Below are 12,562 nucleotides of genomic sequence, written 5' to 3'. Positions count from 1 at the left end.
TCAAGCAACCAGTCATTTTTCGAAGAAGCAAGTGAAGCATTAAACAAATCTTCATTTACTCCAATGTTGCATTGTGCCTCAATATAGTGAGCGGATTCATGTGCTTTACCTTTGTCTGTGTCATCAGTTTTACATTTCTGCTGATTTCTTCTCTGCTCAACCTTGTCCCATGGTAGCTTGCATGTAGAAGCATCATGTGATCCATTTCGTTTGCAGCGAATGCAATGCAGATCTGCCTTTTCTGCTTGAGGATGTCTGCCCCCCCTGCCTCTGAAGTATCTTCCTCTTCCTCTTCGTCCACCTCTTCCTCTTGTAGAATCTTGAGCAGGCTGCTTTTCTTTATGAGCAAGGCAAACAGTCTCTTCAGAAGATTCAGGGACTGTTTTCTTTCCAAAGGCTTTCTCTCTTTAAGCAAACTTTTTCACAAGAGTGTCAAAGGTTATATCTTTAAGATTTCCATTTGCTTGTAAAGACTCAAGATAGTTAGAGTAGGTAGGATAGAGTGCTTTGAGAAAGGCAATAAGAGAGATATCTAGCTCAACATTAGTGGATTTAATATCATGCACTATAGACTTTATTTCATATGCAAGAGTAAGAGGATCATTATTTTTCAGTTCAAGAGTGAAGAGTTTAATCATGAGCTGAACAACTTCAAGTGCAGAATGTGTATCATAGAGTTCTTTCAGCTTTTGTAAAGCTTCAAAGGCAGTGGAATAGGATGAAATATGACGACTTACTTCCTCATTTACAGATGCTGCGATCAATGCAAAGGCTTTGCTGTTCTTGTTTTCCCAAATGGCGAGTTCTTTGTCTGATGTGGGCTGCACAGGGTCTTTGTCTTCTTCTCCGACACACACTCCTTTCCACAGCTCATTGTAGATGAGGGTGTGTTTCACCATCCGAGACCATTCAGAATAGTTCTCCTTGCCAGTGAGAACTATTCCGACCATTGAAATGATTGAATGCATTCTGTAAAAAAAAATAATCTCTGCCAAAAACACTTCTGTTGAGAGAGAAAAAATCCTTATGTGATAGCCTTATGCATTTTATTTTTCTTCTAACATTTCATCAGCATATCATGAGCATTTCTTATATCACCATTTCTTTATATCACTTCCATTATGTTTTAAGAAAAAACGAGGGCGCTCAAATATATATATCACTGCTCAAAAAAAGGGCATTCACTTCACTGTTTTATAAAAGGGCGCTCATATATATCACTGCTCAAAAAAAAGGGCATTCACTTCACTGTTTTATAAAAGGGCGCTCATATATATCACTGTTTTGAAAAAAAGGGCATTCACTTCACAGTGCAGTGAAGATACCATTCCTCCACAGCGGCACAGCACTACTTTGTCAGAAACGCAGTCACCATTTCAATCTATAAAAAATGCAGTCTTCAAATCCATGGTCACAGCACTATTTTGTCAGAAACGCAGTCACCATTTCAATCTATAAAAAACGCAGTCTTCAAATCAGAAATCAAAAGAATCAGAGCAGGAGGCCTATTTTCCAGAGCAAACAAAAACATGTCAATCAGTATGGCCTTGTCGGCCGCATCTTTATACCCACTGGGGACATCAATGAGATTGATCCCGGTGAAGATTCTCATAGATCAAGAAATACATGAAGAGCGACTCAAGGAATTTCTTAGAGAGGTTGCTATCATGAAACGTTTGCGACATCCAAATATTGTTCTTTTCATGGGCGCTGTAACAAAGCATCCAAATTTGTCAATAGTGACTGAGTATTTACCAAGGGGTAGCTTGTACCGTATTATTCATAGAGCAGGTGCAAGGGAGTTGCTGGATGAAAGACGTCGTTTACGTATGGCACTTGATGTGGCCAAGGGAATAAATTACTTGCATCGGCTTAACCCTCCCATTGTTCATCGAGACCTCAAGTCTCCTAATCTGCTGGTTGACAAGACATGGACAGTGAAGGTTTGTGATTTTGGCTTATCACGGTTAAAGGCAAACACATTCATTTCCTCCAAGTCTGCAGCTGGAACGACGTACATTACAGTCCCGAGAACAGTCTTTTAAAAAAACGCAGCGATACCAATTCTATCAATTAGAACAGTCTTTTAAAAAAATGCTCGGATACAAAAAAAACGCAGCGATACCAATAGAGCGATACCACAGTGCATTGTAGTTACCATTGAAAAAAACGCAGTATTCAACAGCGCATTCCACTCATCAACGCATAGAGCTGGACAGTCATGTCAGTCCAGGGGCGCTCAGATCACCGCCAGAAGCACGCAGTCTCAGGACAGAGGTAGGCTTCATGAGGCAGTAGAAACCTGGCAGAGGCAGGAGCTATTTCTGGGACCTGTGCTCTGATACCATGTCAGGCCAGGTTAGCTCAGAAATTAATGAGCGCAAGAAACAACTGGATGATATTATTCATTAGACTATTATTATTTATACATTTACAAAATGGATCAGTTCATCTTCTAGATGACTGTCCAGCTTCACCTCATCCGTTTCGGATTAGGTGTCAACAGATTTCTATGGTAGTTGCATATTCTACATGTGATTCTTTTGATACATCTATAAGCAAAAGATCCCCGGATCAAAAAGAGAATCCCACCTCTGGAATTCATATGGTTCAAGGACAAGCAAGGAAACGAAACGGGATACCCCAACAGTCAATTCGCTACCTTATTGATAATTCTCTCCAATTACTTTCTTGTTACGAATAATTATTTTTAAAATTGTATTTTGAAGCTAAATAGATTCAATGCCTTGATTAAATTACAAAAGTTGTACAATATATAACTTGTAGTTCTAACCAGTTTTTATTGGGTTCAAGACAAAATTGATTGAAAAATATAAAAAATGATTAAAAAATTGTAATAGAAAGAAGATTTTTTTTCTTTTAAGGAATCGTTAACTTTCTATTAATCAAGCTGGAATCTAGCCAGTGCCATTACATTCAAATGCATAGGATTTTCCACACTTCTCCAGAATTGCTTTGACCATTGTCTTTTGATATTCATAGATATATTTTCCAGATTAACTACAACATATTTTTTATAACTTCTCCAAAAAATGCCATTAATCCTAACAAAACTACATAACATAATAAAACTTTAGCATTGAAAGAAACTACCCAGAGCCCTCCTCATAGATCCCATTTCATTCCTCCATGCCCACATTGTTCACTTCCACTTGCTGCAGTGAATCTGTTGCCACATTCTAGCCCTGCTCCTATTGATCATCGAGCAAGGGAGGAAGTGCACTGCCTCTACCAGATTCCATATGCTACTCAACATTTTCACTGAGTCCAAAGGCTTATTTTAGTATGTTAATGACAAATGAATCCACCTTAACCTCAGAATTATCCACTTTGAAGTCCAAATTTTTAACTCAACTGTTGCCTGAACATTTTCAAGATCCTTTTTTAAGCTTCCAAGTTGCCTTGTGACCAAAGAAAAGTGGCAATGAGATTCAAAGATAATTTTCTCACCAATTATGGATATAATCGCCTCAAATTCTTATTTTAATGCTCGTACTTTCTCATCCGAAGAATTGTTGAAAATGTAATAAGAAAATCCTAATTTAATTTTCTCCTTGAATTAAATTAGGAATTAATTTGTAATTCTAATTCTCTTAGCAACTTGTAATAGTTAACTAAGTTAATTTTACTTAGATGGCTTAGTTAATTCGAGTTGGGAGTCTATCTAGATTCATGTAGAGTGGTTCCTTATTTTTAGGGGCCCAGGTTGAGTTTATTTTGAGTTGTAATTATTTAATTCAGTTTAACTGAGTTAAATTTAGTTAAACTAGTTCCAACTGATGGAGGAATTAGTGGGAGATCTAGTAGTGGGATGTAACCTATAGTAGTGGGGTGTAACGAGCATTACTCAACCAGTAAATTGAAGATTCACTCATAATTATCTCATGCATGCCAGATCAGAGAAAGACTCAGTTGAGATTGGAGTTAAGAGACAATGTACTATCAATTGTATTATCATCTGAATTGTACGTGTAGCGCATGCAATCAAAGGAAGGCCTATGAGGATTGTTCAGTTCATTATTTAGGGATTTCCCAATTAAATATGGGCTAATTCCCTAGAAATTTGTGCAAGGAAATAAGAACTTGGGAGGCATTAGATTTGTCTAAGTATTTGATGGAGATTGTTTGTGAAGCAGTGAGACAGATATAGATAATGCAGAGGTTTCTCGGGCTTGAGAAAAGCATTGTAATGTTCTCATTTTTTGTGATTAATGCAATATACAGATAGAAAGGGTTTTTAACTATGAATTTCCCCATAAAATTATTGGGTTATGTGTGATTGAGTTCTTTCCCTTTTATGCTTTGTGATTTCATCGATCGTTTATTGTTTCTGCTGATGAGTAGAGTACATTCAAGTTAATTGTTTTAGCATAGTACAATCTACCGTTTGAATCTACAAGGAATTTCTACATGGGATTAGAGCTGAAATCACTATAGAAGAGAAGAATATGAGTTTGTCTTTTGCAGGAGAAATCAAATTTGCAGTATCATACTTTAGATCAAGCAAGATGTTGTTCTATGGATTAAGACTTGAATATGCCCTTGAGGGTAATTCGAACTATTTTTCTTGGAAGGATAGGATGGAGGCAGTGTTGGAAGACAACAAGCTTAAGGAATTCATAGAAAAGATATTCCTCAGCCAACTCATGCTCAAGATCTAGCAAAGTGGAGAAAGCATGTGACAAAGGCGAGAAAGATTATCCTAGAACAAGTTCAAGATCATATTGTCTCGAACCTTCACAATAAGGAAACTCCAGTTGCAATGTGGAAGGCCTTGACATAAATATTTCAAAACAATAGTGACCACATGAAGCTGGCACTGAAGCACAAGCTCAGAAAGATCAAGATGGAGAAGGGCGACACAATACCGAAGTACTTGACCAAGTTCACCCAATGTTGGGATGAGCTTCGAAGTGTCAGTGTTATAGTTTTTGAAGATGATCTGGTGATCTTAGCACTTCTAGGACTTCTCAAGAGCTAGTACAAGAAGGGATTCAGACGAACACTAAAGATTGATCCTCATCCAAGCTTGATGATGAGGATAAATTTTCCTTAGCTGGAAAGGCAAATAAAGGGAAAGGGATGTCATCCCATTAGGTTTCCAAATCAAATTCCAGTCAGGGCGGAAAGAAGAATGACATGTCAAAGATTAAATGTTTTCACTGTGACGAGCTGGGACACTAATGCAACAAAATGTCCATACAAGAAGGCCGTAAAAATTCTTTAGGAGGAGTGGCAGGTGAAGTTCTTGCTTCACAATTCGAACTGGATTTCATCCTCATCACTTGCATGGTGACATCGGTGATGGGTAATGTGTGGTACCTAGATAGTGGAGCCTCATTCCATATGATCGGCAACAAAGAGTTCTTCAGTGACTTGAAGGAGAAGGACATCCAGATGCACATCAATATGGGAGATGATGAGAGGTATAACACGACTGAAATCAGTACTGTTACCTTTCAGAGGGAGTCGGTTTCTCCTCTCACATTAAAAGATGTCATTTATGTTCTGGGTTAAAAGAATAACTTGGTTTCAATTCTCATGTTGGAGGACCATGGCTACAATGTGATATTTAGTAAGGAAATGGCTTTCCTTCATCACATAGTCTCAAGTAAGGTGAAGTGGATCGGGATTCGAGTGAAGAACCTCTACAAATTGGATGTAGAAAACTGTGTTTCTTTGAGCACTAAAGAAGAGAAGGTGTAGACCTGAGACATCGGTGAGTCGTGGCATAGAAGATTGGTTCACTTGCACCATGGACCTTTGAAGACCATGCAAAAAATTTCTACAGGACTTGCCAAGGTTACACTAGAGAAAAGAGACACATGCAAAGGGTGTATATTGGGGAAGTACACCAAAGCTTCCTTTCATGATAAAGACAATCGAGCGCAAGTGATCCTTGATTGAGTTCACTCATATGTGTATGGATCATTCTCGACAACATACATGCCCAAGCATAGGTGTTATGTAATACTTTTTTATGAATTTTCTCATCAGTGTTGGATTTTCTTCATGTAGAAGAAAGATCATACGTTTACTAAATTTTGTGAATTTAAAGAACTTGTTGAGAAAGATACTGACATGAAAGTTAAAGCTATCAGAAGCGATAACAATGGATAATATGTGTCAAATGAATTCAAGAACTTATGTGCATAAGAAATCATTCGATGAGAGGTAATAAAACCTCATAACCCACAACAAAATGGGGTGGCTAAAAGGAAGAAAAAATTATTGTGGGAGCGACATAAGCAACGTTGCATGATCAGGGCCTACCATTGTAGTTTTGGTCTAAAGCATGAAACACAACTGTTTATTTGCAAAACATAAGCCCTCATCAAATTCTTAGGATGGGTACACCAGAAGAAGCTTTTTCAGGAAAGAAACTAGATGTGGCACACTTTAGGATCTTTGGCTCGTCATTCTACTGTCATGCTACCAAGGATTCACAGAAAAATTTAGAGCCAACACTTGAATTAGGTATATTTGTGGGGTACAATGATACACCTCACAACTATCAGGTGTACCTACCACAAAAAAGGATGAAATTGGTTGTAGAGACGTAAAGATCAATGAAGAGAAGGCCATGAGATGTTCACTTGAGAGAGAGCTTAAATTACATGCAGATGAGGAGCTTTTAGCTCAAAAGGAGGAGCCTTAGGATGATGTGGAGCAACCACATGCAAAGGAGAAGATACTTCTAGAGATGGAAGGAAGCACACCAGAGAGGTTGATAGATTGACGCATGATGCTAGACAGAATGTGGGATCACCCACATCACAATAGAAGTAGAGGAGGTCACTAGATCAATACACTGGCTACATGGCTCTGATGAGAGAGAGTGTAGAGGTTGAGCCATCCTCATTTGAGGAAGCAGTGCAACAACCAGTATGGGTTGATGCCATGGTTGAGGAGTATGACTCCATTATCAGAAATAGGGTTTGGGAAGTGGTCCTAAGACTATCAAACAAGTCAGTGGTGAGTTCTAGATGGATTTACAAGGTAAAACAAGTAGCAGATGGGAGTGCGAAGAAACACAAGGCCATATTTATGGCTAGAGCATTCTCTCAAGTTGAGGGAATTAATTATGAGGAGAAATTTTCTCCAGTAGAAAGGTACTCGTCAATAAGATCTACTCTAGCACTGCCAATGCAAACGAGATGGAAGATACATCAAATGAATGTGAAGACAACATTCCTCAATGATATTATTGAGGAAGAGGTGCATATTGAGCAATCATAAGGATTTGAGACCTTCAATAGAGAGTCGTATCTGTGGAGACTCAAGTGATCATTGTATGGACTAAAGCAAGCACCCCATACTTGGTACACTAGAATTAACAATTATTTCACTGGGGTGGGCTTGACCAAAAGTGAAGCAGATGCGAACCTCTACCATATTGTGGTTGAAGGTAAATTGTTGATTATAGTATTATATGTTGATGATTTGATTCTAACAGGTGATGAGAAGCTGAATTTTTTTTTCAAATAGGATCTTGCAAGAGAATTCGAGATGAAGGACCTGGGGCTCATGCATTACTTTCTTGGTATGGAAGTATGGCAAGGAGATGAGGAATTGTTTGTCTCCCAGGGAAAGTATGCCAACTAGATACTGAAGAAGTTCCACATGGAGAGAAGCAAAGCCATGGAGACTCCTCTAGTAGGCAACTGAAGGAAGGAGGATGCTACTTCAAGTGAAGTAGTGGAGGCTACTATTTATAGACAGTTTGTGGGTTCTCTTATGTATTTGGTGAACACATGACCATACATGTGTTTTGTAGTTAACTAGCTTAGTCAAGCCATGATTAAGCCAACCAAACTGTATTGGAAGGTAGCTAAACATGTGTTGAGATACCTCAGAGGTACCACTCAATTTGGTACTTAGTACAGATGGATAGAGGGAGTGAACCTTCAAGGCTTCATAGATGCAAATTGGGTAGGGTGTCCATTTGAGGGAGAGAGAACATCAGCGGGGATATTCAATATTGTGTCAGCAACAGTTTCTTGGTAAAATAGGAAGAAGAGATCAGTTGCATCCAGTTCAGTAGAAGCATAGTACATGGTTGCTAGTCAAGTAGCTTGTGAGGCTATCTCAATGAGGAAGATTCTTGTTGGGTTATTTGGTTAGCATATGGATCCTACAGATTTATTGTGACAATCAGAGTTGTATCAAACTCTTTAAGAATCCAATTTTCATGATCAGTCCAAACATATCGACAATTCGTGTGTAGAGGAGAATCATGTTGCTGGAATACATTCCTTCGGAGGAGCAAGAAGTGGATATTTTGACAAAGGAATTGTCAAGATGCAATTTCGAGTTTCACAGAGGCAGGATCGGGGTAGTAGATAATCCCTTTCTTATTGAGAGGGAGTGTTGAAAATGCAACAAGAAAATCTTAATTTAATTTTGTCCTTGAACTAAATTGTAATTCTATTTCTCATAGTAACTTGTAATATTTAACTAAGTTAATTTGACTTAGTTGGTTCAGTTAATTCCAGTTGGGAGTCTATCTAGAGTCATGTAGAGTGTTTCCTAAATTTTAGGGGCCCGGGTTGAGTTTATTTTGAGTTGTAATTATTTAATTCAGTTTAACTGAGTTAAATTCAGTTAAACTAGTTCCAAATAATGGAGGAATTAGTGGGAGATCCAGTAGTGGCATGTAACCTACAGTAGTGGGGTGTAACCAACACTTCTCAACCAGTAAACTGAAGATTCACTCATAATTAACTCATGCATGTTAGATTAGAGAAAGACCCAGTTGAGATTAGATTTTAGGGACAGTTTACTATAGTTGTATAATCGTCTAAATTGTACAAATGGTTCATGCAATTAGAGGAAGGCCTATGAGGATTGTGTTGTTCATTATTGATGAATTTCTCAATTAAATATGGGATAATTCCCTAGGAAACTGCGCAGGGAAATAGGAGCTTGGCATGAAACAAATTTGGCTAAGTATTGGCTGGATTTTGTTTGTGTCTCATATTTACTCATTAATGCAATATACAGATAGCAGGGGTTTTTAGCCGTGGCTTTCCCTAGAAAATTATTGTGTTATGAGTGATTGAATTCTTTCTCTTTTACGCTTCATGATTTCATTGATCGTTTATTATTTCCGCTGATGAGTAGAGTAGATTCAAGTCAATTGTTTTAGCATATTACAATATGTAGTTTGAATCTACAAGAATCACCAATACCATTTCCTGAAGCGAAGGCTGTACCTTAAATTCAAATAAGTCTAATGGAGAGCCACTGCAATTGAAGCCTGCAAAATGTACCCTTTATATCCAAAAGTAGCTCCTAAGTGGCAGCATGATGAGTCCATTCATATTTAATGCTACCCTTATTCCATTTCTCCAAGAATAATTGTTATTCAATTGTTGCTTGTCTGGATTGAAGTCACACATGATCGAGCAAGAACATTCCTCCTTTGTGATGGTACGTGTTGATCATGCTCTTCTAGACGACTTTAAAAACTTGTAGAGGCTACACCACCTGTTTGTATACTCATCCAAGCTTTTTGCGCTATCCCACTTGTTGATTATGGGATCCAACAACTTTCAAGAACATTTTTCGAGACTCGAATGTGTCTTGGATTTATTTCCATAATTATGTTGTCAGCTAGAAAAAAATTTCCACCTTAATGGCCTTCACCTAAATCAAAATCCTTGGAATGTATATAGTCATGGGGTACAACATATTGTTGTTCTGCCTTGCACCTCCATCAAGTTCCCTTGGGACAAATTGACTCCTATATTAGCTTGGCTATCTTCCAATTGATTGTATTCACATTTAATATGGAAGTCAAGATCTTCAAATTTATCCATAAGTAGATGTATTCTTTGAAAGGAAGGCATCAACTCATTTTCCTTGCAATTCTTAATTTTGTAGCATTTTTTAATAGTGATGAGTGAATCACCAAATACACTTAATTGATGGATTCCCTCAGACACTGCTGTCTTCATCTTTTGTCAAAGATCTAGTACTTCTGCTTGGTTTTTTTAGGCAATGCCCAATCCCCATGCAAAACCTTTCTTAGTTTCTCCATCGAGGTGAAGGATAATGTCTTCATCCCTTGTCAAAGATCTAGTACTTCTGCCTAGTTTTGTGAGACAATGCCCAATCCCCATGCAATTTTTTTTCCAAGTTCTCCATCAGGGCAGAGGATAACCCCTCCCGCTACCCCCCTTCCCCCCACAAAGAAGAATTGAAATATTTTAACCATAAAAAATTAATTATTTATCCAGTTACTTTATATAATATATGCATATTTTTTTAATTGGAATATTTCACATAATATTGGCATTTAAATATTTTATTTATGGACCACATTTCTCACATTAAAATGTTTGTTCCTTATTAATATATTTTTAAATACATCTTAATATTGATTTTATATTAAAAATTAAATAACATCTCCTTCTGGTTAGAAAGTATTTGAATTTTCTATTTTTATTACTTCTTCTCTAATATTCTATTATGATTGATGATAAAAAAAAATATGTTACTTTTCACAAAAACAAAAAATATTTTATTTATGATTAATAACACATTAAGAATGAGATTTATTATAATAGTCTAATTAAAATTAATAAAATATATATTCTTATTTTTCCTTAGCCTTATGCTTTTTATTTACAAAATATTTTATTTTTATTTTAAATCACAAATCACTCTATAAATTGCAAAATGTGCCATAATTTTATAATATATGAATTATATATATATAATTAATTTTGATATTAAATATTGTTTAAATTATTATATATCTTTTTCATTTTTTTCAAATAAATCACATCAATGTTTTATGATGGATGTGTTTAGAATCTGTAGTAAGGTTCATCATTAGGGAAACTATGGATAATAACATTAAAAAATCATGTAAAATGCAATAATAAATTCCAAACGATTAAAAAATCAAATAATATTAAAATAATTCTTTAATAAAAAAACATCTATAAAATAATTCTATTATTATTTATTTTAGTAAAATAATAAATAAACTAATTAATTAAAAAATTTCTCAAAAAATAATTCAAACTTATAAAAAAATATTATACTTTAGTGAGAAACTATAATATTATTATCTATTTTAGTAAATTAGATAGTATTTATATTACAAAAATTCCAAATTCATTAAGTAATATTTCTATATAAAAAAGAACGTTGAAGATGAATGAGTTAGAAATACAAAATAAAAATCGTAAGAAGATAAATTATTTAAATAAAAAAATGATAAAAAGATAAATTATAATAAAAAAGTTAAAGGGCGAAGGAAATAATAATAATAAAATAAAGACTTAATAATAGCTAAAACAAAAGATCCAAAGAAATACACAAACAAGATAACGAAAGGAAAATTAAGAAAGGGTAAAAACAAAAAAGAAAGACGGGAATACGCGGATGAAATCTACAATCTTTTTTAAATTCAGATTATTCATTTTTCTTTATTTCTTAATAACAGACATGACCGCATAATTGGTATTAAAATTATTTAATTTCATAAAACTTAGTGCGGTTAACCAGATTACATTCATTTATTCGGTTAAACAGATTGCATTCATTTATTGCTAAACACTTTTAAATTGTAATACAATCTCTAAAATGACCTATAGAATTCAAATTTTAGCGAGCAAACTAAAGAGTTTCATCAAAACTTTTATCTATCCAGACAAACGGTTAAAGAACAAAACGAAGAACCAGCTGTCTACATCATCATCATGTCAAGCAAGCTGCGTAATAATTTTTGGTTTTGATAATGGAAAACAAATTGAAGTGGGTGGACGGTCACATGTGATCGCTGAAACTTTACATTATAGAGATGCTTTACAGTTGGAAATTGAAAGACAGCCCATCTTTTCTGAAATATTGTCGGGTTCAGCTTTTACGTGGCTCCACACCATCTAGTGCGTTGCGTGCACGATCTATCAAGTTGCAATCCATACAATGCTGAAAGGTCTTGGGCGGTGCGCATATTGTCTCCCATCTCAATGCGTTTACAGCTGGAAAGTTGTCTACAGTGAAACTTACATTGAAAAAGCTTTTGAAAGAAAGAGACAGCCGTGTTACTGGGCAGGACAATGCGTGGACAATGCGTTCATGGACCAGGGCGAGAGCAATTTTTGATTGTTGTGGTAATTTTGTCACCATCATCATCAAAGCTATTTTGATTAAGGTCTACAATGGTTTAAGCTATTTTGATTAAGGTCTACAATGGTTTATGAATACATCGTAGTGGTAATTCTACCACTGATATTAGTGAAAAGACAATTACCGCTATGCATTTATTCACAAACTATCGTGGCCCTGATACGAATATGACCTTGCGGTCATGTCTACCCGTGCAGAACTGTTGATAAATGCTCCGCTTCTTTCGTGGACGGTAAAAGCGGTTTCGAACTTACTCTTTGTACGGTATTACTTTATTTTAAATACATAGACGTGAATGTTCTCTATGTATTTTCTTGTAAAACACCATCGACGGCGGGTAGCTATGAGATAAGAGGGTCGAACCTGTGCCGAAAGTGGCGAAAATACCAGTGAAACA

The 12,562-nt window shown here is 36.0% G+C and overlaps 1 protein-coding gene across 1 annotated transcript; it reads left to right on the top strand.

The window, feature by feature from the left end:
- The first annotated feature begins 1,541 nt into the window (after positions 1-1,541).
- LOC149212248 (serine/threonine-protein kinase CTR1-like) lies at positions 1,542-2,045 on the top strand. Its single transcript, XM_089388602.1, has one exon. It carries the CDS (start codon positions 1,542-1,544, stop codon positions 2,043-2,045), a length of 504 nt encoding a protein of 167 aa, XP_089244728.1.
- The last annotated feature ends 10,517 nt before the right edge of the window (positions 2,046-12,562 follow it).

This window comes from Pinus tabuliformis, chromosome 1_1, assembly GCF_031772625.1.
Source record: "Pinus tabuliformis cultivar Carrire ecotype Pingquan chromosome 1_1, CPIR1, whole genome shotgun sequence".
Taxonomy (NCBI): Eukaryota; Viridiplantae; Streptophyta; class Pinopsida; order Pinales; family Pinaceae; genus Pinus; species Pinus tabuliformis.
This window is presented reverse-complemented; position numbering and strand designations above follow the sequence as displayed.